The 26,367-nt window shown below is 38.6% G+C and overlaps 1 protein-coding gene across 5 annotated transcripts in view; it reads left to right on the top strand.

Moving 5' to 3' along the window:
- Positions 1 to 1,401: 1,401 nt before the first annotated feature.
- Positions 1,402 to 26,367, top strand: part of ERCC6L2 (ERCC excision repair 6 like 2) — a 131,360-nt gene continuing 106,394 nt past the window's right edge. For 4 of the 5 annotated variants that reach the window (XM_039245689.1, XM_039245688.1, XM_039245686.1 and 1 more), the window contains exons 1-2: positions 1,563 to 1,703; positions 5,859 to 6,283. In XM_039245689.1, coding sequence (XP_039101620.1) covers positions 1,658 to 1,703; positions 5,859 to 6,283 — 471 coding nt within the window. In that variant the 5' untranslated portion in view covers positions 1,563 to 1,657. Of the gene's footprint in view, positions 1,704 to 5,858; positions 6,284 to 26,367 lie in introns of all 5 variants that reach the window. The other variant, XM_039245687.1, reaches the window with a different exon arrangement.

Genomic DNA, 26,367 nt, shown 5'->3' with positions numbered 1-26,367 from the left:
CAGCCATATAGCTTTTCTCATTTAGACCCTTTAGTAGGCAGAATAACGAGGTCCCCAAAATGTTCACATCCTAATCCTTGGAACCCATGAATGTATTACTTTGCCTGGCAAAGGGACTTTGCTGATATAATTGAAGGTAGTTCTTCAACTGGTAAGATTATCCTGGATTATCCAGGTAGACCCAATCTTATAAGAGCTCTTAGAGAATCTTACCCAGCTGCAAACCGAGAAGGATGTGACTATGGAAGAGTCAGAGAGATGCAACAGTACTGGCTTTGAAGACCGAAGGAAGGTGGCAGAAAGGCAAAGAAAGGGATTCTGCTGGAGAGCCTCCAGGAAAGATGCAACCCTGCTGATTCCTTGATTTTAAAGACACCCAAGGGAGACTTCTGACTTACCAAATAAATTTGTCTTTTCCCTAATACTTCTGGGCTGTTTTAAGCCACTAAAATTGGTGGTAATTTGTTACAATAGCAATAGGAAAACTTTCCAGGCCTATTCAGGCTAATCCAGTTCAGTGAAATACCCTGTAGTATGTCAAAACATTTTAACATGTGCAGAAAACATTTTGGATGAATCAATGTATAAGGCCTGGGAAAGCATTAGATAAGTCGTATCCATTAATTTGTGAGTACTGTGTACTGTGATAATGCTTTTCCAACACAGCCCGAAGGTCGGCTTAGTGTTTTCCCCTAATGTGTCACACAAACCACTGTAACTGTAGATAGTACACGGAAAAACACTTTACATTTTCATAGTATTTTTACCTTTGTCTTCTACTTATGGCATGTGTTGCTAGTTTTGCACTCAGGTTATTTGATACTGTCTTTACTGTGTGACCCAAGACAACGCTCTAAACTTAACTGGGCTCCCATGGGTGCCGTGAAGCGTCGGCATCCGGGTGGACAACCAACCCACTAGAGACAGCGCTCCAAGACGGAATCACTCGCCTCAAGTTCCTGGGAGTGCGCATACACGGTGAAATACCAAACATAATCCAGCAGGCCACGACCGCGGAGGTTACCTCCCGCCATAGATCTGGCTTTAAAAGATCATGGTAAACGCAAGCCTACAACTGTCTTCCGGTCGCCCGATGTCCCTCAAGCTCCGCGGGAGTCAGGAAAGCCATGTTAAACTTCGCGATAATTCCAACTGTCGAGAACCTTTTACGGGCTTCCCGGATCAAAGATGGCAGGCAGATTGCTCCGCCCTTATGAACCAAGATTTTGTTATCGCGAGATCCCAATTACAGTTCAGGAGCCTGATCTCGCGGGATTTTCCGAGTCGGGGTTGGAAATTGCTGGGGAAAGTAGAGACGGAGGGCCGAATGTAAGAGGGAGGGTCAGGGGTGTCCCTGGCTTGTAGTCGTCCCCCGGCCGAATGCGAGAGGACTAGGTGAGCGGCGCCTTGCCAGCCTCCACAGCGCCCTCCGGCTCTACCGCTGCCTCGGACGCCGCCATCCCTTCTCTCTGGACCCTCTGGGGCCCCACCTGTGCTCCTTTTTGTCCCGCAGCGTCGCGCTTCAGGGGGGCGATGTACGGATGGCTGCAGGAAGTGGCGTTGGCTTCGGTCTTTCCGCCTGCCGCTTCCTGGGGGTCCCCGGCCGCCAGTCGAGTGTTATACGCAACCAGGCCGCCCAGCCCCTCCCCCTGGCCAGATGGATCCCTCTGCCCCCAAGCCTCGCCCGGAAACCGCCGGCAAAGGTACAAGCTCCGAGCTCGCCTCTCCGCCCAGACACCTGTCTTTACTGCGCCGGGTTGGACCCGTTCCTGCCAGTTCTCTTGGGTTAGGGTTTTACTCATGGCTCTTCTGAGTGACTCCTGGAGTCTGGGACCAGTTCTTTGGGATTCAGTGTTGAGAACCTGGACTCTGGAGACAGAGTGGATCTAGTGCTGGCTCTGACCGTTGCTGAGAGACGTTGGGCAGTTTCCTCATCTGTAAAATTGAGATCATTGCTGAGTTCTTGTGATTACTAAATAAGATGGTACATGTATGCAAAGCACGTAACGTGACCCAGATCTGGCCCATAGGAAGCACTCAGTAAATGTGTGGCATGTTTATTCTTTATACTTGTATGCCCCAGTTCTTAGCGAATGGTAGAGATTACGTAGATGAATAAACGTTGAGATACTCAGTTCACTTTATTTCACAAAAAGCTTACTATATGATGTACTGAGTCAGGGCCTTACAGTCAACCTTTAATGGGCCATCAAGAGAGAGTTTAAGGAGGGTGTGGTTATCTTGCCACAAGTCAAAAGGGATGCCTTCTTGCCCCCAATCCCCGAAATTAATAGTTTTCATTATTAAAGGTGATATAATAAAAGCTATCAGATATTGAATGCTGTGCCCAGCAATATGCTGATTGTTTATCTACATGTCTTTTCTGTGAGAAGATATCAATCTTATTAAATAGATGAAGAATTCAGATCTGAAGTTTAGAGAGGTTTATATAACAAGCCTCAACTCTGAAGGCTAGGAATTGATGACGCTGTAACTCAGAGATCACAAATATAAATGCACATAGAAGCCTGGCAGATGGAATAAGTAACGTAGTTGCTGATTGAGCTTGTAGGGACTAGTATGCTCATCTCTCAGTTAAAAGGCAGGGACCATTCATTTCCAAGGACTTGTTGATCCGTGTGTGAATAGTACAGTGCGGTAGCTTCAGGGTCAGGTTGCTTGGTTCAAATCGAGTATCTGCCCGTTCTTAGCTGTATTTCCATTGGCAAGCTGGTTAGCCTTTATCTGTTTTGCCGTATGTAAGACGGAACTAACAGTATTACTTACATGAAGTAATGAAAGGGTGGTGGTGAGGCTTAAATGAACTAAAGCAGATGCCTGGCACATATCAGTCTTCAAATGCTAGCTATATATAAGTATTTGTTAATCCTAAAAGTATTGGTGATTCAAACATTGTTCTAGGTGCCCAGGATGTAGCAGTGAACAAAGTAACTCCCTGCTGTAGGGAACACAAATTTCATATTTTTCTCTGAAAATGGAATTAAGCAGGGTAGGGTGGCAGTGAGTGTTATTTTAGATTCAGTGGTCAGAAAAAGCACCTCTTAGGAGATGCCATTTGAGCAGAGACATGAAGTGAAAGAGTCAGTCATTTAGGTATTTAGGGAGAGCGCTGGTGGAAGGAACAGAAAGAATGCTCTGGGGCCCTTAGGTGGGAGCATGATTGCCATGGTTGTGGAAAAGCAAGGAGGTCAGCTTGGAATGAAGGACAGAAGGAAACGAAGTTAAAGAGGACCCTCCAGTCCAACAGGAAATCCTCCCAGTTTAAGCTATTTGTTTTAGAGTTCGATACAGCCTTTGCTCATACTAGCCAGGTGCATTTTTTTAATGTGTTTTCTGTCCCTGTTTTTGTGCTACAAGGGTAGGAGATAGTATACCCTGCAAAACTAAAATAACAAATAGTTAAAATCTGACTCTTTACAAAAAAAGTTTGCCAACAATTGTTTTAGAGAAGTGGTAGCATGATGGAGGAATGTGATACGTTTTGAGGTAGAACCCGTAGGACTTTCTGATGTAGTGAACGTAGGGAGTAATATAAATAGGAAAATAAGGAGTGGCTAGAGGTTTTCTACCATGACAAGTTGGCTAGGTGATGATGTCATTTAATGAGATGTGGAAAGACTAGTACTGAGCAAGGTTTAATCATTATTTTTGACATTGGTTGTTTTTTTTTCATTTTTATACTTATCGTGTGGTACAGTTTTTGGCAGATAATTGATGCTAAAACATATGCTGAATAATAAACACATTAATGACTTAAGTCTAAAAATTAGAAAACATTTTCTGGATGGGCAAACAAATCATGTGAAATGGAAATAATGTGTTAAGAATTGCTATAGGGGTTAATATAGGTTTTAAGGCTCAAACAGTACTGTTATGAAAATAGGGCCCACAGATCTATCTGTTAGCCCTGTATGGTGGATCAAGGTTTTAGTTCCACGTTAAAACTACGTTTTTAGAATTGTGTGACAGTTCTCAAATAGTTTGGACCTAAAGATCAGAGTAGAACAGATTTTTCTTGGTGTACTGATTGTTATGTAAAACAACCTTACCAAAGTTGATAGGAATAATGATTTTACTTTTGAGGAACAATTGATGAGGAACAGCTGAATGAACTTAAGACAGTAGATATATGAGTCATATAATAATCATGAATGTCATAAAAACCTAACAAGAAATCATTGGGAAGACCCTAAGAAACTACCAATAATCATCTGATTTCAATACAAAATATTTGAGAGGGACACCCGGGTGGCTCAGTCAGTTAAGCGTCCAACTCTTGATCTCATCTCAGGTCTTAATTGCAGGGTTGTAAGTTCAAGCCCTGCATTTGGCTCCAGACTGGGTGTGAGGCCTACTTAAAAAAATAAATAATTCCTAGTATTTTTACACTTATAGCTCTACAATTCCTCTGGTGTTCTTAAGAAATTTCATTTAGAAAATTATTTCTACTTTATTTCCTTTATTGGTATCTTTAAAAAAAATTTTTTTTTAATGTATGTTTATTTTTGAGACAGAGAGAGAGTGCACAGGAGGGGCAGGGGCAGAGAAAGAGGGGGACCGAAGTTCCAAAGCAAGCTCCACGTGCTGATAGCAGAGAGCCCAATGTGGGGCTCGAACTCCTGAACCCCAGGATCATGACCTGAGCTGAAGTCAGACGTTTAACCAACTGAGCCACCAGGCGCCCTATTGGTATCTTTTAATTATACTAGTTGTGTGTTCTAAAGATACTCCCGTCCCTCTTCATAGTGCTATATTTTCAGAATAAAAAATAAAATAGAAAGCTGTACAATTAAGGATGGAATAAATATACATATAAAAAGGGGTCAGAATTTTCAAACAGTAATAGAATCTTAGCAGAAAGAGATCTTAGAATTCATCTCTTTTTTAAGAACTACAACTCTTCAAAACCTAGAAGGGAAAAAAGCTGTGGCAAAGCTGGCACACATCACTTTGTAGTTGAATTGTAGATTCCCTTTGTTAGTTATATACAAATTCAAGCAATGGTTTAGAAGCAGGAATATTGATGATAAGAAGAAACAGCTGTCTTGAGAGAAAGGCAATGGAATAACTAAGAAAGCAGAAGAATCACAAAAGTATTGACCTTAGAGGATTTTAGCATTCTCATTATTAAGTCCCATTACTATTAGTCTACCATATCATGAATGATATATATAATGTTCATGTATCATTATGAATATCTCAGTATGCGGTTCTCAACCGTGGCTGTGAATCAGAATCACCTGTTGAATTCAACAGTATCCACCAGAGTAATAAAACCAGATGCCCATGGCCCATATCCAGTAAACCACAGTTAAAAGAGGGAGTGTCCAAGCATTTGGGGGGAGATTATAACTCACAGCCAGGGTGAGAACCGCTGGAAATTATATACCCTTTATTCTGCTTATTATAGGAGAATATCTGATAATATATTTTATTATTTTTAAAAAATCTTTTAATTTTTTTTTTTTCCATTTCTGAGAGAGAGAGAGAGACAGCGTGAGCAGGGGAGGGTCAGAGAGAGAGGGAGACGCAGAATCTGAAACAGGCTCCAGGCTCTGAGCCGGCAGCCAGCACAGAGCCCGACGCGGGGCTCAAACCCACAAATGGTGAGATCATGACCTGAGCCAAAGTCGGAGGCTTAACCGACTGAGCCACCCAGGCACCCCTGATAATACATTGTAGGAAGATATCTATACGTGTTATAACTTAACCTTGTTTCAGTAATTTGGAAAGGGTATTTGTGTGAAGTACATTTTTTTTTTCTCATAGCAGTGGATAAATGAGGGTTACTTTATAAGTTAGATTTGGAAATTTTATTTTCTTCTCTATTATTACAGATATATGGCATCCAGGAGAAAGATGTCTTGCCCCTTCTCCAGATAATGAGACACTTTGTGAAGCAAGCATAAAATCTATCATAGTGGATGAAAATGGGAAATCGTTTGCAATCATCTTATACTCAGATTTTCAAGAAAGGAAAGTACCTCTTAAAAGAATTCAAGAAGTAAAATCTGTTAAAGATTGCCCCAGGAATTTTATATTTGATGATGAAGATTTGGAAAAACCTTACTTTCCAGACCGAAAATTTCCATCATCTGCCGTTGCTTTTCCATTATCTGAAGATGGAGACTCCATTCCTTATACTATTAACAGGTATTTGAGAGACTACCAAAGGGAAGGAGCCCAGTTTCTCTATGCACACTTCATCCAAGGAAAAGGATGTATTCTTGGTGATGACATGGGACTTGGGAAAACAGTACAGGTATTTTTTAAATTACTTTATAATTAAAATTTATTAAAGTCATTTTACTATGTCCATGAGTAGGTACCATATACAATTCTTTACTTGTACTCCCAAATCTTATAGTAGCTATTTCGTGTGTGTGTATGTTTCTCACCCCCTGGACAGGAGAGTTCTCAAAGTTAGGGTGGTGTTTAGTCATTTTTTTTATCTTCAGTACTTATTTAGTATCTATGCAATACATTGTTCAAAATAATGATTTGATATAACTTGACTTGATTTTACCTTTGGTGATAGTAGTACTAAGATATCAGTTATGTTTAAGATAATTGAACTTTCTTAGCAATTCTATATGGAAGGAAAGTATTCTGACATTTGTTTAGCTACTAGCATGGTTAAGTTGGTTTTCTGCAAGACTTTTATGTATATTGTTTAGAGTTTATCATATCGTAAGTTTCTTGATCTGGGATCCATGGACCACTAGGAGTTTTATTAGTGGACTTCAGAGAGGCTTCCTATTTCCCCATAGTATGTGCCAGAATTTGTATACTTATGTAGTTTTCTTTTTTTAATTAAAAATATTATTATTATTGTTTGTTTATTTTTGAGAGAGCAGGAGTGGGGGAGGGACAGAGGGAGAGGGAGACCCAGAATTCAAAGCAGGCTCCAGGCTCTGAGCAGTCAGCACAGAGTCTGACCAGGGGCTTGAACTCATGACCTGTGAGATCATGACCTGAGCCGAAGTCAGATACCCAACCCACTGAGCCACCCAGGCACCACTTTTTTATAATTTTTTTAAAGTTCATTATTTTATTATTGGGAGAGAGAGTATGAGCAGGGAACGGACAGAGAGAGGATCCCAAGCAGGCTCCATGCTGCCAGCTCAGAACCCCACACAGGGCTCAAACTCACAAGCTGTGAGAAGACATGAGCCAAAACCAAGAGTCAGACGCTCAACTGACTGAGCCACCCAGGCATCCCTACTTATACACTTTTCTTCAGTCAGAGGGGGTATGTGCTTCTTATCTATTGCTGTGTAACAAGTTACTCCAAATTACTCCAAAATTTAGCAGTGTACAGCAGTACACATTGATCATTAGTTTCTATGGGTCAGGAATCCAGGTACAGGTTAGCTGGGTCCTCTGGCTCTGTTTCTCAAAAGGCAGCAGTCACCTCCAAGTGGGGCTAGGCAGGATTCCCTTCCTGGCCACATGGTTGTTGGCAGGATTCAGTTCATTGTGAGCTATTTGTTGGTGAAGGCTTTCCTTGGTTCCTTACTACATGGGCCTCTTAATAGAGTTTCTTGTAATGTGGCAGCATGCTTCATCAGGGAGAGCAAGTGAGAGGCCAAGAGAGAGCGCTAGTAAGACAGAAGTGTGGTCTTTTGTAACCTAATCACAGAAGAGATAGCCCTTTGCTTTTGCCATATTTGCTTCTTTATATTTTTATGTTTATTTTTGAGAGAATGCAAGAGTGCGTGCACATGTGAGTTGGGGAAGGGCAGGGAGAGAATCCCAAGCAGCACCAGCTAGGGTCTTAATTTCAAGAACCATAATGAGATCATGACCTGAGCTGAAATCAGGAGTCACACACTTAACCTACTGAGCTGTTCAGACACCCTGCCATATTTGCTTCCTTAGAAGCAAGTTGCTAGGTTCAGCTCTTCTTAAAAAAACATTTTTTTAATGTTTATTATTTTTGAGAGACAGAGCATTAGAGGGGGAGGGGCAGACAGAGAGGGAGACACAGAATCTGAAGCAGGCTCCAGGCTCTGAGCTGTCAGCACACAGCCTGATATGGGGCTCGAACCCACAAACTGTGAGATCTTGACCTGAGCCAAAGTCTGATGCTTAACTGACTGAGCCACCCAGGCGCCCCAGTTCAGCTCTTACTCAAAGGGGGGATTAAACAAGGCTGTGGATACTAGCAGGTGGGGATTATAGGGAGCCCCATCAGAAGCTGCTCTTCACAAAGGCTTGTGATCCAAAAAGATTAGAGTTTTGAAGCTAGACTTTATACTACACAATCACTCTGGATTTTTAGGAGTGTTTGTCTAGTTTGTGATGAAATCCTTCCATGTTTCCTACCTTATTAATTGAATTTAAGCTATTTTATTCTTCATGACACTTCATGACATAGTGTTAGTGGAACTGAAAGGTAAATGAACAACTAATTTTAACATTTAAATATAGTCTAATACAATTATGTATAAAGCTTTAATGTAAAAAGCTAGAGTAAAATTAAGTCCTTCAATAATCATAGTGTGTTACCATTAGCCATACTGTTTGTCCCTTTAAGCCCAAGCAATGCATACAGTTCTAGGCTTGTATATTGAAGGTGTTAAATAATTGCTTGTGGAATAAACAGACTTACTTTATCAGGAGAATAGGTGGCAAGAACAAAGAAAGGAGGCTTTAGGAAACTATCATTTGTGACCAAGGTATATAGATGAATACCAGAGGAAAAGAAATAATAAAGCCCTTCTGTGACTGTCTTTACATGTACTTTTATTGTTTTTGCCCATGGTAGAATGTCCTTTCTTGCACTTCTTTGACTACCCAGTGCCTGTTTATTTGCAAAAGCAGAAATATGAGGGTGCTACAAAAAGTGACTGTTCTGGGAGCTAGTTGGGAATCTCCTCCCACTAAAACTACTAAATACAATTCAAATTCTTTTGCATGCTTTAGGCTCAAATTTAGCTTTCATCTCTGAAATTCGTTATAAAGAAATTCCCCTTATTTTATGATGTATATTTTAAAGTGATTTAACTATATAGTTTTCTGTTATCTGACACACTGAAATCATTGAAAAGCTTTGAATTGTGTTACCAATGTGTTATGAAAGGCGTGAGGGCTTATCTTCTGAAGATTAGGATATAGTTTCTAATACTGGTTTTGATACTTAGCTGGATTTTTCTGATCCTTGGATACCTACATCTCTGGTCATTATTCTTGTAGCTCAAGTAATAATTTCTGCATAAATAGGGGCATCTGGGTGGCTCAGTCAGTTAAGCATCCGACTTCGGCTCAGGGCGTGATCTCATAGTTCATGGGTTTGAGCCCTGCGTCGGGCTCTGTGCGGACAGCTCAGAGCCTGGAACCTGTTCCAGATTCTGTGTCTTGCACTCTCTGCCCCTTCCCTGCTCGCGCTCTGTCTCTCTCAAAAGTAAATAAACGTTGAAAAAAAATTTTTTTTAAATTTCTGTTTTGGGAGATTCATTTAAGATGGAGCTTCTATAGATACAATGAGTAAACCAGTTGACGAAATGTGAAAAGTAGTTAATAAATTTAGTAGACTTTCAGAATACAGACCATAAACTATGAAAGAAAAAATGAATAAAATAAAAATAGGACATAAAATATTGTGTCAGAAGAAAATAAAAAAAAAAAACAAACAAAACCAAAATACAATAGAATTAGGTGAAAACGGTCTGAAAATTTTCTGTTGGCATTTATTATCATTGGCATTTACCATTTGGACTATAGTGTAATCTTCTTCATTTTTTCCCCTTTTTTCTGATATCATCTTTTAAACTTCTCATGTTCTAACTTGGCTATAATATGAAATTGAGCTTTTCTTTTTAAAAAAGCTGGGTTTACACCTTGGTGGCTCATTTGGTTAAGCATCCAACTCTTGATTTCAGCTCAGGTCATGATCTCATGGTAGTGAGATCCTGCATTGGGCTCTGTGATGAACAAGGAGTCTGCCTCTCTTTCTGCTGCTCCCCTGTTCACACATATGTGCGTGCTCTTTCTCCCTCTCTTTCTTTCTCTCTCTCTCTTTCAAAAAAGCTTGGTTTGTAAACCAAATAAAGTTTGCTTCCTTCATTTCAAATTTTTAAAAAGTCAGTGTTATTTTACATTCTTCAAGAGATGAGGATTTTAAAATACCCGTTTGATTTAGTGACATTGGAAATTATTGGTAACTTGAACAGGAGCTATTTTGCTGGAATGGGGCGGGGGACACAAGCCAGATGAGGTAGGGTGAAGGCATAGATGGCATAGATATGGGAAGTGTGCTTACCTTTAAAGAAATGTGGCTTTGAAAGGAACAAGAATGATTTAGTAGTAGCTGAAGAAGGATGGGATTTAAGGAAGTTTCTTTTTGTTTGTTTTGTGTTATTTGGGAATAGGAAGAATTTGAGTATTTTTTTAAGTGAATTGGAAGTATCTGATATGAGAGGGAGCAGATGAATATACAACATTTATAAACATACACATGCATATACTTCATATGTGCATGTCCATGAAAACACAGATACATAAATGTGCAAAAAATGGAGTCACTGCTATCTTACAAACTGATTTTTCAAACTTATAGAAGAGTTGGGGGGATGCCTGGGTGACTGTCAGTTAAGCGTCCAACTTTGGCTCAGGTCATGATCTCACAGTTCGTGGGTTTAAGCTCCATGTCGGGCTCTGTGCAGACAGCTCAGAGCCTAGAGCCTGTTTTGGATTTTGTGTCTTCCTCTCTCTCTGCCCTTCCCCTGGTATCACTCTGTCTGTCTCTCTCTCAAAACTAAATAAACAGTAAAAAAATTTTTAAAAAAAGAAGAGTTGGAAAAACTGTACAATGAGTACCCACCACCCAGATTCCGTTAACATGTCATTATACATGGCTTATCACTTATCCATCCATCCATCAAGCCATGTTTTGTTGCATTTCAAAGTAGCAGACATTACTATATCCTATCCCCAAACACTTGAGCATACATGTCATTAGCTAGTCAGTATGTGTTTACAATTCTTTTTTTTCATTTTGAAGTAAAATTTATAATGAAATGCACAAATCTTAGTATACCCACTCCTCCATGAGTTTTGACCAATATGTATTTCTGTATACGCCAAATAAACCCTTTCAATATACAGAACATTATCACTCCAGAAGAGGTCATTCTGTTTCTTCCTCTTCTTCCTACCACTCTGAAGAGACAATCACTGTTCTGCTTTTTTTGTCATAGATTAGTTTTGCTTTTTCATGTAAATAGGATCATACATGTGCACTCCTGTGTAAGGCTTCTTTTACTTAACATAATATTTTGAGACCCGTCCATGTTATTGAGTGCATAGTTTGTTCATTTTTATTGCTGAGTGGTATTCTATTGTATAGATGCTGCATTTTGTTTATCCATCCTCCCACCAACAGATGGACACCTGAGGTATTTTTAGTTTTCAGTTGTTTTGAATAGAATTGTTAAGAACTTTCTTGAACAATCTTTCGTGTATTCATTTCTCTTGAGTAAATAATTATGAATGGTACTACTTGGTCATAAACTGATGTATGCTTAGTTTTGTAAGAAATTACCAAGCCTTTCCAAAGTGTTTGTACCATTCTGCATTCCTGCCAACAATCTATGAAATTATAGTTGCTCCATATCCTCACAAAATTTGGTTTTATCAGTCTTACTAGTTTTAGCAGATTTGCTGGAGGTGTGTGTATATGGATGTTTGTATGCTGTTTATGTACTTTTTAAAGGGTATGGATATACAGTAAAGCGCATAAATTTACAGTATATGATTTGGTATGTTTTACAAATATATGCACCCAAGAAATGATCACTACAATACCACAGTCAAAATAATGAATATATCTATCACCCCAGAAGTTTCCTTCTGTACATTGTGCCGATAATGTGTTCAACATCAGTAATTCATCATCTCCCATTTTCATTTTTGGTTTTTAATTGGACTGAGAAATTAAAATTGGGAATGGATGCAAAATCCTAGATATTTATTAAAATTTTCCAATATTTGACAGAATTCTCAAATTCATGGAATTTGACAAGTTAAAATTAAGATTTGTATCATCTTGGACAGATAAATAGATTGAATTACGAATTAGTCAGCCATGTTGGAAAGGAACATGAGGAAACTCTCTGGTGAGGGAAATGTTCTATATCTTATTAGAGTACTGGTTTTATATATACATGTATATGAATTAAATATGTATAAGTGTATGTTTTATATCCATGCATTTTACTGTTTATAACTAGAGACATAACAACATAGTTAAAGACAGAATGACAGACACACGCACACATACAGATAAACATATTCTCTTGAATTATAGGCAAACTGGTCCTCAAAGGCTACTGAAAAGGCAGAAACGATACCTATTGGACACTATATGCCCTTTAAATGAGGCAATATAAAACCTAATCCGTTGCTTTGCTCTTACTTCATCTACAGATTGTTTCATTATAAGAAAACTGTATTCTGGGGCACCTGGGTGGCTCAGTTGGTTAAGTGTCTCACTTCAGCTCAGGTCATGATCTCACAGCTCATGAGTTCAGGCCCCAGGTCAGGCTCTGTGCTGACAGCTGACTGCTTAGAGCCTGGAGCCTGCTTCAGATTCTGTGTCTCCCTGTCTCTCTGCCCCTCCCCCACTCACACTCTGTCTCTCTCTCTCTCTCTCATAAATGAATATTAAAAATTTTTTTAAAAATAAGAAAACTATATTCCCAATTATAATTCATAGTTCAATCTATTTATCTATCCAAGATGATACAAGTCTTAATTTTAACTTGTCAAATTCCATGAATTTGAGAATTCTGTAAAATATTGGAAAATTTTAATAAATATCTAGGATTTTGCATCCATTTTATAAGTTGCATGAAGTTTTCTTCTAGTCTTAATTTGAGATATTTTTATAGTTAATGTGTACTGAATTTTATCAAATACTTTTTCTGCATCCTTGAGATAATCATTTTTTCCTCCTTTTCTCTGTTAATGTATTATATAAACCAATATTACTTATATTGATTGGTTTTTTTTTAAATATTAAACCAGTTTTGTATTTTTGATATAAGCCCAATTTGATCACAAGGTATTGTTATATTTGCTGGATTTAATTGGCTAATATTTTAAGAATTTTTGCATTTTCTATGGACATTTGTCTATAATTTTCTCATAATATGTTTGTCTAGCTTTGGTATTCAAGTTATGCAGACCTCATAAAATAAATTGGGAAGTGTTTCTTCCTTCTCCTTTTTCTAAAAGTATTGAGTAAAGTTTGTGTTATTTTATACTTAAATATTTGATGGAATTCACTAGTGACATCATTTGGATTTGGAGTTTTCTTCAAGGGAAGGTTTTTGATAATGAATTCAATGACATTAATACATATGAAGCTATGAAGATTTTCTACTTCTCACCGTGTCAGTTTGGTAAATGTATTTTTCAGTGAACTTATCCATTTCATCTAAGTTGCCAAATTGACAAAGTTTTCCCTGATACTCCTTTTTTACTTTTTCAGTGTTTGTAGGATCTGAATGATACCTCTGCGTTTTTTATGTGAATATTTTATATTCTGTCAGTTTTATTTTTTTAACAATATATATTTTATTTTTTAATTAATTTATTTTTAAACTTACATCCAAGTTAGCATATAGTGCAACAATGATTTTAGGAGTAGATTCCTTAATGCTCCTTACCCATTTAGCCCATCCCTCTCCCCCAATCCCTCCGGCACCTCTCTGATTGTTCTCTGTATGTTTTGTCCCTCTCCCTGTTTTTATACTATTTTTGCTTCCCTTCCCCATGTTCATCTGTTTTGTATCTTAAATTCCTCATGTGAGCGAAGTCATATGATACTTGTCTTTCTCTGACGGACTAATTTCACTTAGCATAATACCTTCTAGTTCTATCCACGGAGTTCCAAATGGCAAGATTTCATTCTTTTTGATGGCCAAGTAATACTCCAGAGTGTGTGTGTGTGTGTGTGTGTGTGTGTGTGTGTGTTTACCCCACATCTTCTTTATCCATTCATCTGTCAGTGATTATTTAGGCTCTTTCCATACTTTAGGTATTGTCGATAGCACTGCTACAAACATTGAGGTGCATGTGCCCCTTTCAAACAGCACACATGTATCCCTTGGATGAATACTTAGTAGTGCAATTAACTGGGTCATAGGGTAGTTCTATTTTTAATTTTTAGAGGAACCTCCATATTGTTTTCCAGAGTGGCTGCACCAGTTTGCATTCCCACCAGCAGTGCAGAACAGAACCTTTTTCCCTGCATCCTCACCAACATCTGTTGTTACCTGAGTTAATTTTTAGCCATTCTGACTGGTGTCAGGTGGTATCTTATTGTGGTTTTAATTTGTATTTCCCTGATGATGAGTGATGTTGAGCAGTTTTTCATGTATCTATTAGCCATCTGGATGTCTTCTTTGGAGAAGTGTCTATTCGTGTCTCTTGCCCATTTCTTCACTGGATTATTTGTTTTTTTGAGTGTTGAGTTTAATAAGTTCTTTATAGATTTTGGATACTAACCCTATATCTGATATGTTATTTGCAAATATCTTCGCCCAGTCCTTTGGTTGTCTTTTAGTTTTGCTGATTGTTTCCTTTCCTGTGGGAGCTTTTTATCTTGAAGAGGTCCCAATAGTTCATGTTTGCTTCTTGTTTCCCCTGCCTCCAGAGACATGTTGAGTAAGAAGTTGCTGCAGCTGAGGTCAAAGAGGTTTTTGCCTGCTTTCTCCAACAGGAATTTGACGGCTTCCTGTCTTACGTTTAGGTCTTTTATCCGTTTTGAGGTGATTTTTGTGTATGGTATAAGAAAGTGGTCCAAGTTCATTTTTCTGCATGTCATTGTCCAGTTTTCCCAGCACCATTTGCTGAAGAGACTGTCTTTATTCCATTGGATATTCTTTCCTGCTTTGTCAAAGATTAGTTGGCCATATGTTTGTGGGTCCATTACTGGATTCTCTGTTTTGTTCCATTGATCTGAGTGTTTTTGTGGCAATACCATACTGTTTTGATGATTAGTGCTTTGTAATATGTTTTGAAGTCTGGGATTGTGATGCCTCCAGCTTTGGTTTTCTTTTTCAAGATGGCCCTGGCTATTCAGGGTCTTTTCTGGTTCCAAACAAATTTTAGGATTATTTGTTTTATCTCTGTGAAGATGCTGGTGTTATTTTGATAGGGATTGCATTGAATATGTAGATTGCTTTGGGTAGTATAGACATTTTAACAATGTTTTTTCCTCCAGTCCAGGAGCATGGAATATTATTCTGTTTTTTTGTGTGTCTTCTTCAATTTCTTTAATAAGCTTTTGTATAGTTTTCAGTGTATAGATTTTTTACCTCTTTGATTAGATTTGTTCCTAGTTTTATGGTTTTTGGTGCAGTTGTAAAAGGGATCGATTCCTTGATTTCTCTTCCTTTTCCTTCCTTATTGGTGTATAAGAATGCAACCTACTTCTTTGCATCAATTTTGTATCCTGCGACTTTGCTGAGTTTATAGATCAGTTCTTGCAGTTTTTTGGTGGAATCTTTGGGGTTTTACATATAGAGTATCATGTCATCTGTGAAGAGTGATGACTCTTGACTTCCTCCTGGATGATTTGGATGACTTTCATTCCTTTATGTTGTCTGATTGCTGAAGCTAAGACTTTCAATACTATGTTGAATAGCAGTGGCAAGAGGGGACATCCCTGTCATGTTCCTAACCTTAGGGGGTAAAGCTCTCAGTTTTTTCCCATTAATGATGATATTAGCGGTGGGTCTTTCATATATGGCTTTTATGATCTTGAGGTATAATTCTTCTATCCCTACTCTATTTGTTAATTTTTATTTATTTATTTTCTTTCATAGTTTATTGTCAAGTTGGTTTTCTTTTTTTTTTTTTTGATTTATTTAATGTTTTATGTATTTCTTAGAGAGAGAGAGAGAGAAAGCACACGAGCGAGAGCAGGGGAGGGTCAGAGAGAGAGGGGAGACAACAGAGTCCAAAACAGGTTCCAGGCTCTGAGCTAGCTGTCAGCACTGAGTCCATCGCGGGGCTCGAACACAAACTGTGAGATGATGACCTGAGCCGAAGTCGGATGCTCAACCGGCTGAGCCACCCAGGCGCCCCAAATTGGTTTTCATAAAACACCCAGTGATCATCCCTACAACTGCCCTCCTCCATGCCCATCACTCCCCTTCCCCTCTCCCCCACTCCCATCAGCCCTCAGTTTCTTCTCAGTATTCAAGAGTCTCTCATGGTTTGCCTTCCTCCCTCTCCCCCACTATTTTTCCCCTTCTTCTCCCCCATGGTCCTCCGTTAAGTTCCTCCTAATCCACCTTTAAGTGAAAACATATGGTAGCTGTCCTTCTCTGCCTGACATTCTCAGCATAACATCCTCAAGTTTCATCCATGTTGCTACACATGGCCAGATTTCGTTCTTCTCATTGCCATGTAGTATTCCATCGTATAGATAAACCACATCTTCTTGATCCATTTGTCCATTGATGGACACTTAGGCTCTTTCCATGTTTTGACTATTGTTGAAAGTGCTGCTATGATCATAGGGGTATATGTGCCCCTATGCGTCAGCACTCCTGTCTCCCTTGGGTAAATTCCTAGCAGTGCTATTGCTGGGTCATAGGGGAGTTCTACTGTTAATTTTTTGAGGAACCTCCACACTGTTTTCCAGAAGGGCTGTACCAGTTTACATTCCCAAAAACAGCGTAGGAGGGTGCTTGTTTCTCCACAGCCTCACCAGCATCTGTAGTCTCCTGATTTGTTCATTTTAGCCACTCTGACTGGTGTTAGGTGGTATCTCAGTGTGGTTTTGATTTGTATTTCCCCGATGATGAGGGATGCTGAGCATCGTTTCATGTGTCTGTTGGCCATCTGGATGTCCTCTCAGGAGAAGTGTCTGTTCATGTCTTCTGCCCATTTCTTTACTGGATTATTTGTTTTTCGGGTGTGGAGTTTGGTGAGTTCCTTATAGATTTTGGATACTAGCCCTTTATCTGATACATCATTTGCAATTATCTTTTCCCATTCCATCAGTTGCCTATTAGTTTTATTGATTGTTTCCTTTGCTGTGCAGAAGCTTTTATCTTGATGAGGTCCCAATGGTTCATTTTTCTCTTGATTCCCTACCTTTGGGGATGTGCCAAGTAAGAAATTGCTGTGATTGAGGTCAAGGGTGGGTGTTTCCCACTTTTTCCTCTAGAGTTTTGATGGTTTCCTATCTCACATTCAGGTCCTTTATCCATTTTGAGTTTATTTTTGTGTATGGTGTGAGAAAGTTATCTAGTTTCATTCTTCTGCATGTTGCTGTCCAGTTCTCCCAGCACCATCTGTTACAGAGGCTGTCTTTTTTTCCATTGGATACTCTTTCCCACTTTGTCAATGATTAGTTGGCCATACATTTGTGGTCCAATTCTGAGTACTCTATTCTATTCCAATGGTCTATGTGTCTGTTTTTGTGCCAATACCATACTGTCTTGATGATGACAGCTTTGTAGTAGAGGCTAAAGTCTGGGAGGGTGATGCCTCCCATTTTGGTTTTCTTCAATATTACTTTGGCTATTCAGGCTCTTTTGTGGTTCCATACAAATTTTAGGATAGTTTGTTCTAGCTATGAGAAGAATGCTGGGGCAATTTTGATCGGGATTGCATTGAATGTTTAGATTGCTTTGGGTAGTAATGACATTTTAACTATATTTATTCTTCCAATCCATGAGCATGGAATGTTTTTCCATTTCTTTGTGCCTTTTTCAATTTCCTTCGTAAGTGTTCTATAGTTTTCATCATAGATCTCTCATATCTTTGGTTAGGTTTATTTTTAGGTATATTATGGTTTTTTGTGCAATTGTGAATGGGATCAGTTTCTTGATTTCTCTTTCTGTTGCTTATTGGTGCATAAAAATGCAACTGATCCTGTACATTGATTTTGTACCCTGCGACTTTGCTGAATTCATGGATCAGTTCTAGCAGGCTTCTGGTGGAGTCTGTCGGGTTTCTAGGTAGAGTATCATGCTGTCTGCAAAAAGTGACAGTTTGACTACTTCTTTACGAATTCTGATGCCTTTTATTTCCTTTTGCTGTCTGATTGCCAATGCTAGGACTTCCAGCACTATGTTAAACAGTGGTGAGAGAGGACATCCCTTTTGTGTTCCTGATCTCAGGAAGAAAGCTCTCAGTTTTTCCCCATTGAGGATGATGTTAGCTGAGGGCTTCTCATAAATGGGTTTTATGATGTTTAACTAAGTTCCTTCTATCCCAACGTTCTCGAGGGTCTTTATGAAGAAAAATGCTGTATTTTGTCAAATGCTTTTTTTACAGCTATCGACAGGATCATATGGTTTTTATCTTTTCTTTGGTAATGTGATGTATCACATTGATTGATTTGCGAATATTGAACCAGCCCTCCAACCCAGGAATGAATCCCACTTGATTATGGTGGATAATACTTTTTATATGCCGTTGAATTCGATTTGCAAGTATCTTGCTGAGGATTTTTGCATCTGTATTCATCAAGGATATTGGCCTGTAGTACTCTTTTTTTGCTGAGTCTCTGTCTGGCTGGGGAATCAAAGTGATGTTGGCTTCGTAGAAGGAGTCTGGAAGTTTCCCTTCCATTTCTGTTTTTTGGAATAGCTTGAGAAGAGTGGGTATTAACTCTGACTTAAATGTCTGGTAGAATTCCCCAGGGAAGCCATCTGGCCCAGGGCTCTTATTTGTTGGGAGATTTTTGATAACTGAATTTCTTCCCTAGTTATAGGTCTGTTCAGATTTTCTCTCTTCCCATGTGAATTTTGGTAGTGAGTGTGTGTTTAGGAATTTGTCCATTTCTTCTAGGTTGTCTAGTTTATTGACGTATAAATTTTCATAGTATTCCCTGATAATTGCTTGTATTTCTGAGGGATTGGTTGCAATAAATCCATTTTCATTCATGATTTTGTCTATTTGGGTGCTCTCTCTTTTCTTTTTCAGAAGCCTGGCTAGAGGTTTGTCAGTTTCCTTTATTTTTTCAGAAATCCACCTCTTGGTTTCATTGATCTGTTCAGCTGTTTCTTTGGATTCTATATTGCTTTTTTCTGCCCTGATTTTTATTTCTCTTCTACTACTGGGTTTGGGGTGCTCCTGTTGGTCTCCTTCTAGTTCCTTTAGGTGCGCTGTTAGATTTTGTATTTGTGCTTTTTCTAACTTCTTGAAATAACCCTGGAATACAATGTACTTTCCTCTTAGGACTGCCTTTGCCACATCCCATAGAGCTCGGATTGCTGCATTTTCATTTTCATTTGTTTCCGTATATTTTTAAATTTCTTCTCTAATTGCCTGATTGGCCCATTCGTTCTTTAGTAGGGTGTTCTTTAACCTCCGTGTTTTGGAGGTTTTCCAGATTTTTTCCTGTGATTGATTTCAAGTTTCATAGCATTCTGATCTGAAAGTGTGCATGGTATGATCTCATTTCTTTTTTATTTATTGAGAGCAGCTTTATGACCCAGTATGTGATCTATCTTGGAGAATGTGCCATGCACACTTGAGAAGAAAGTGAATTCCATAGCCTCAGGAAGTAGAGTTCTTTTTTTTTTTTTTTTTTTTAATGTTTTATTTATTTCAGTCACAGACTGAAACAGGCTCCAGGCTCTGAACTGGCAGTCAGCACAGAGCCCGACGCGGGGCTCGAACCCACAAACCGTGAGATCATGACCTAAGCGAAAGTCGGACGCTTAACCGACTAAGCCACCCCGGCGCCCCCTCAGGAAGTAGAGTTCTAAATATATCTGTCAAATCCATCTGGTCCAATGTGTCATTCAAGTCCATTGTTTCTTTAGTGATTTTTCTGTCTAGTTGATCTATCCATTGCTGTAAGTGGAGTATTAAAGTCCTCTTCTGTTAGCACATTCTTATCCTTAAGATTGTTTCTTTTTGTGATTGTTTTATGTATTTGGGTGCTGCCGAAATCGGTGCATAGACATTTATAATTGTTAGCTCTTCCTTATGGATAGACCCTGTAATTATTATAGAATGCCCTTCTTCATCCCTTGTTACTGCCTTTACTTTAAAGTCCAGTTTGTCTGATGTAAGTATAGCTACTCCACTTTCTTATGACTTCCAGTAGCATGATAGATATTTCTCCATCCATCCCTTACTTTCAATCTGAAGGTGTCCTCAGGTCTAAAATGAGTCTCTTGTAGACAGCAAATAGATGGATTTTTTTTTTTTTATCCATTCTGCTACGCTGTGTCCTTTGATTGGAGCCTTTAGTCCATTTACATTCAGTGTTATTTGGGTTTAGAGTCACTGTGTCCTTTGTAGGATTCATGCTTGTAGTGGTGTCTCTGGCATCTTGTGTTCTTTGTAACATTTCCCTCATAGAGTCCCCGTTAGGATTTATTGTACGTCTGGTTTAGTGGTGACGACTTCTTTCAATTTTTGTTTATTTGGAAAGGCTTTTATCTCTCTTTCTATTCTGAATGACAGGCTTGCTGGATAGAGGATTCTTGGCTGCCTGTTTTTTCTGTTCATCACATTGAAGATTTCCTGCCATTCCTTTCTGGCCTGCCAAGTTTCAGTAGATAGGTCTGCAACTACTCTGATAGGTCTCCCTTTGTATGTTAGGTCCCTTTTATCCCTAGCTGCTTTCAGAATTCTCTTTGTCCTTATATTTTGCCAGTTTCACTATGATATGTCTTGCAGAAGATTGATTCAAGTTACACCTGAGGGGAGTTATCTGTGCCTCTTGTATTTCAACGTTTACTTCCTTCCCCAGATTGGGGGAGGTTCTCAGCTATAATTTGTACAAGTACTCCTTCAGTGTCTTTCCCTCTGTCTTCCTCTTCTGGAATTCCTATGCTACGGATATTGTTCTGTTTGATTGTATCACTCAGTTCTTGAATTCTCCTTTCCTGCTCCTGGATCAATTTATCTCTATTTTTCTCGGCTTCTTCTTTTTCTATAATTGTGTCTTCTATTTCACCTGTTCTCCTCTCTGCCTATTCAATCCATGCATTGGACGCCTCCATTTTATATGCACTTCACTTATAGCATTTTTTAATTAATCAAAACTATTTTAAGCTCCATAGTCTTTGTAGCAATAGCTTCTGTGATGTCTTCCAGGGCTTTTTCCAAGCCCAGCGATTTATTTTATGACTTTTGTTCTAAATTCTTGTTCAGTTATGTTGCTTATATCTGTTTTGAGCAGTTCTTTAGCTGTCATTTCTATTTGGAATTTCTTTAAGGAGATGTCTTCCATTTCATCATTTTGGCTAGCTTTCTGTCTCTTGTTTTAAAAGATTGGTATGTGCTCTGCACCTGTGAGTACTACCATATTAAAGAAGGCTCATTGACTGTCCAGGGCCTTTCCATTCAGGAAGTGTTCTTTTATTTATTTTTTAAAAAAATTTTTTAACATTTTATTTATTTCTGAGAGAGAGAAACAGCATGAGAAGGGGAGGGTCAGAGAGAGAGAGGGAGACACAGAATCCGAAACAGGCTCCAGGCTCTGAGCTAGCCGTCAGCACAGAACCCGATGCGGGGCTCGAACCCACGAACTGTGAGATCATGACTTGAGCCGAAGTCAGCCGCCCAACCGACTTAGCCACCCAGTCGCCCCCGTTCTTTTAATGGTGTCTCTTGGCCTTTCTTTTTGAGACTTTGGTTATTTTATTTCCCTGCTCGTAGTGGTATTTGGGACTCTCCACCATGTGTACTTTGGCTTGTTTCTTGAGGTAGCCCTTATAAGGAAAACAGACAGACAAACACACATGAACAAAGGCACGCAAACACACAGACACATCCAACAAACAAGCAAACCGAAAGGGAAAAAGAAAAAGAAAGAAAAAAGAAAAAAAAAGACAAAGGACAGCCTAATACATAAAACCGGAATTCTCAGCCTTGACAAATAAAGAGCAGAATGTATGCAGTGCTGATGGAAGAGCATATACAAAGAGAGAAATGATAGGGGCAGGGAGAAAGTGAAATTGGACAATGACCAGACAGAGGCAAAGAGGTTTAATTCAGAGAGAGAAAGAGGAGAATATGGTAGGAGGCGAGGAGAAAGTTATGAAGATAATGTTACTCAGAGAAACTATATAGTCTGATCACTCCAGAGAGAGATAGAAAGGTACTGGTGCAGGTGTAGCATATACATCTAGAGAATGGATTAAATGTGACTGTTCAAGCAAACCAATGACAGGAGTGCCCAGTCCATTAGAGGGGAGGCATATGAATGATACAGGGGAAAATATATCTAAGTAGAAAGAATTGATTTAGAATCAATCAAGGCAGTGCATCCATGTTGGTCTTGCCTCAGGCTTCGGTAAGAAACAAACAAACAAAAAACAGCTCTCTAGCAGGGATGGGTGTGGATTGGATTGGTGTAGGCAGGTCTTAGCCTCCACTGCTGTCCTGTAGGCCACTCCCTGAGGTCCCGCCTTGGTGGTTGTGGGCAGAAAAATGGTAGTGCCCCAGTCCCTTTTCCAACCAAGCGTTGCAAATCACTCTTTTGGGTCACTCTTTTGCTTGTGCCGCAGGTGTAGCAAGGTGGGTCGTGTTCTGTGTCCCAAGCCCCACTTCATTTCCAGGTCTTACTCCATGCGCTTTATTGATATTGCCAGAAACCTGCAGGCCCTGGTGCTTTCCAGATGGGGATCGAACTGAGAGAGCAGTGGAGCAGTTTCAGGCCGTATCCCTACTTTCTTGAGGGTTTTTTTTTTTTTTAAATCAAGAAAGGATACTGTATTTTGTCAGATGCTTTCTCTGCTTTCTCACAAATGCTATTTTGTGAATTTGACTATGATATACATCTATGGAGAGGATTCTTGGTTATTGTCCTTTCTTTTATGGATGTGATGTATCACATTGATTGTTTTGCAGATAATGAAGCAGCCCTGCATCCCAGGTATAATTCCCACTTGATCATGGTGAATAATTCTTTTAATTCTGTGTTGTTGGATCCATTTGGCTAGTATCTTGTTCAGATTTTTGCATCCATGTTCATCAGAGATATTGGTCTGTAGTTCTCCTTTTTAGTGGCGTCTTTGGTTTTGGAATCAAGGTAATGCTGGCTTCATAGAATGAGTTTGGACGTGTTCCTTCCATTTGTATTTTTTTTGGAACATCTTCAAAAGAATAGGTGTTAACTCTTCTTTAAATGTTTGGTAGAATTCCCTGGAAAGCCATCCGGCCCTGGATTCTTGTGTTTTGGGAAATTTTTGATTGCTAATTTGATTTCTTTATTGGTTATGGGTCTGTTCAAACTTCCTATTCTTGTTTCAGTTTTGGTAGTTTATGTGTTTCTAGGAATTTGTCCATTTCTTCCAGATTGCCCATTTTATTGGCATATAATTGCTCATAATATGCTCTTATTGTTTGTATTTCTGCTGTGTGGATCTCTCCTCTTTCATTCTTGATTTTATTTATTTAGGTCCTTTCCTTTTTCTTTTTGATCAAATTGGCTAGGGGCTTATCAATTTTGTTAATTTCTTTCAAAGAACCAGCTTCTGGTTTCATTGATATGTTCTACTGTTTTTTTTGGTTTTGATAGCATTGATTTCTGCTCTAATCTTTATTATTTCCTGCCTTCTCCTGGTTTGGGGTTTTATTTGCTGCACTTTTTCCAGCTCTTTAAGGTGTGAGGTTAGGTTGTGTATCTGAGACCTTTCTTCCTCCTTTGGGAAGGCCTGGATTACTATAAACTTCCCTCTTGTGACTGCCATTGCTGCATCCCAGAGGTTTGGGGCTGTGGTGTTATCATTTTTATTGGCTTCCATGTACTTTTTGATTTCCTTTTTAACTACTTGGTTAGTGCGTTCATTCTTTAGTAGGCTGTTCTTTAGTCTTCAAGTATTTGTTGTCTTTCCAAATTTTTTCTTGTGGTTGATTTCAAGTTTCATAGTGTTGTGGTCTAAAAGTCTGCATGGTATGATTTCCATCTTTTTGTACTTGTTGAAGGCTGATTTATGTCCCAGTATGCGATCTGTTCTGGAGAATGCCCCATGTGCACTGGAGAAGTATGTGTACTCTGCTGCTTTAGGATGAAATGTTCTATATATATATCTGTTACATCCATCTGGTCCAGTGTGTCATTCAAAGCCATTGTTTCCTTGTTGATTTTCTCTTTAGGTGATTTGTCCATTGTTATAAGTGGGAGTGTTAAAGTCCCCTACTATTATGGTATTATTATCAATGAGTTTCTTTATGTTTGTGATTAATTGATTTATGTATTTGGTTGCTTTCATGTTTGAAGCATAAATCTTTACAATTGTTTGATCTTCTTCGTGGATAGACCCCTTAATTATGATATAATGTCTTCCTTCATCCCTTCTTAAGGTCTTTATTTTAAAATCTAGATTGTCTGATATAAGTATGGCTACTCCAGCTTTCTTTTGGCAGCCATGAACATAATAATAGATGGTTCTCCTTCCCCTTACTTTCCATGTGAAGATATCTTTAGGTCTAAAATGGGTTTCTTGTAAACAGCATATAGATGGATCTTATCTTTTTATCCATTCTGTTACCCTAAGTCTTTTTATTGGAGCGTTTAGTCCATTGACATTTAGAATAAGTGCTGAAAGATAATGAATTTATTGCCATTATGTTACTTGTAGAGTTCGAATTTCTGGTGGTGTTCTCTGGTCCTTTCTAGTCTTTTTTGTTCTTGGTCTTTTTTTTTTTTTTTTTCTTTTTCGTCTTTTCTCCCCTCTGAGTATCCCTTAAAGTTTCTTGCAGGGTTGGTTTGGTGGTCACAGACTCCTTTAGTTTTTGTCTGGGAAACTCTTTTATCTCTCCTATTTTGAATGACAAACTTGCTGGATAAAGGATTCTTGGCTGAATATTTTTTTCAATCACCACATTGAATATATCCTGCCTTCCTTTCTGGCCTGCCAAGTTGTGGATAGGTCTGCTATGAAACTGATCTGTCTTCATTTGTAGGTTAAGGACATTTTTTCTCTTGCTGCTTTCATGATTCTTTCTTTACCTGAATTCTTTTTTTTTTTTTTTTTAATATTTTTTTTTATTTCTAGGAGAGAGAGAGAGAGAGACAGCGTGAGCAGGGGAGGGTCAGAGAAAGAGGGAGACACAGACTCCAAAACAGGCTCCAGGCTCTGAGCTGGCAGTTAGCACAGAGCCCGATGCAGGGCTCGAACCCACAAACCACGAGATCATGACCTAAGCGAAAGCCGGACGCTTAACCGACCAAGCCACCCAGGCGCCCCTACCAGAATATTTTTTTAATTTGACTATGATATGCATTGTTCATGGTTAGTTTTTATTGAATCTAATGGATTTTTCTGTGCTTCCTGGATTTTGATGTCTGTGTCTTTCCCCAGGTTAGGAAAGTTTCCCACTATGATTTGCTCACATAAACCTTCTAACCCTAACCCTAACTCTTTCTTCATCTTTTTGGACATAGAATACCTATGATCTAATGTTATTCCTTTGTAATGAGTCACTGCATTCTCTAATTCTTATATTGTGCTCTTTTGTGTTAGTCTCTCTCTTTTTTTCTGTTTCTTTGTTCTCTATATATTTGTCTTTTATACTGTTGAATTACTGCTCTGCCTCATCCTTCCTTGCTGCTGTGGCATCCATTTGAGATTGCAGCTCAGTTATAGCATTTTTTATTTCATACTATCTTTTACTTCTTTTATCTCCACAGAAAGGGACTCTAATCTATTTTCAATCCCAGCTAGTATTCTTTTATCATGATTCTAAATTCTTGTTCAGATATCTTGCTTGTATCTTTGTTGATTAAGTCCCTGGCTGTCATATCTTCCTGTTCTTTCTTTTGGGGTGATTTTTTCATCATTTTGAAGGAAGAAAATGAATTAATAAAGTGAAAAAAATAATAAAAATTGAACAATTAACAACAACACACAAAAAAATCAAATAACGGATGCCAGATCCTAAGTGTATTTTGGTCTGGTTGTTGAAAGAAACTTGATAGGTTAGAGAAAAAGGGGAAAGATAAAAGAAAAAATGGGAAAAAAGTGAAAATTTGGAAGATGAATACAATAAAACAATAAAATGAAATAATTGAACAAAAATAGAATATAAAAAGTTTACCAAAAAGTAAAAAATATAGTAGAAAAAAATTAAAATCTTTTTAATAAAAATGAGAAATAAAAATAAGTTTTTTCTCTTTCTGTATTCAAGAATAAGAAAAGAAAAAAAAATTGAATAGATAGACCAGCAAACAGAATCAAATATGATTGAAATTACATTGGGTTTCCCCCAGAAGTCCAACTGTGAAGCACTTTATAGTTCATAAACTAAGCTGTCAGATAGACTTGTGTTCCTCAAAAGCATGGTTGGTCCAGTTGGGTGGGGCTTAGTGTAATGGCTCTGTTCTTCACTAGGTGGTGCTGCTTAGCTTAC

Source organism: Hyaena hyaena, unplaced genomic scaffold (genome assembly GCF_003009895.1).
Source record: "Hyaena hyaena isolate Hyena2069 unplaced genomic scaffold, ASM300989v1 scaffold_269, whole genome shotgun sequence".
Lineage (NCBI taxonomy): Eukaryota > Metazoa > Chordata > Mammalia > Carnivora > Hyaenidae > Hyaena > Hyaena hyaena.
This window is presented reverse-complemented; position numbering and strand designations above follow the sequence as displayed.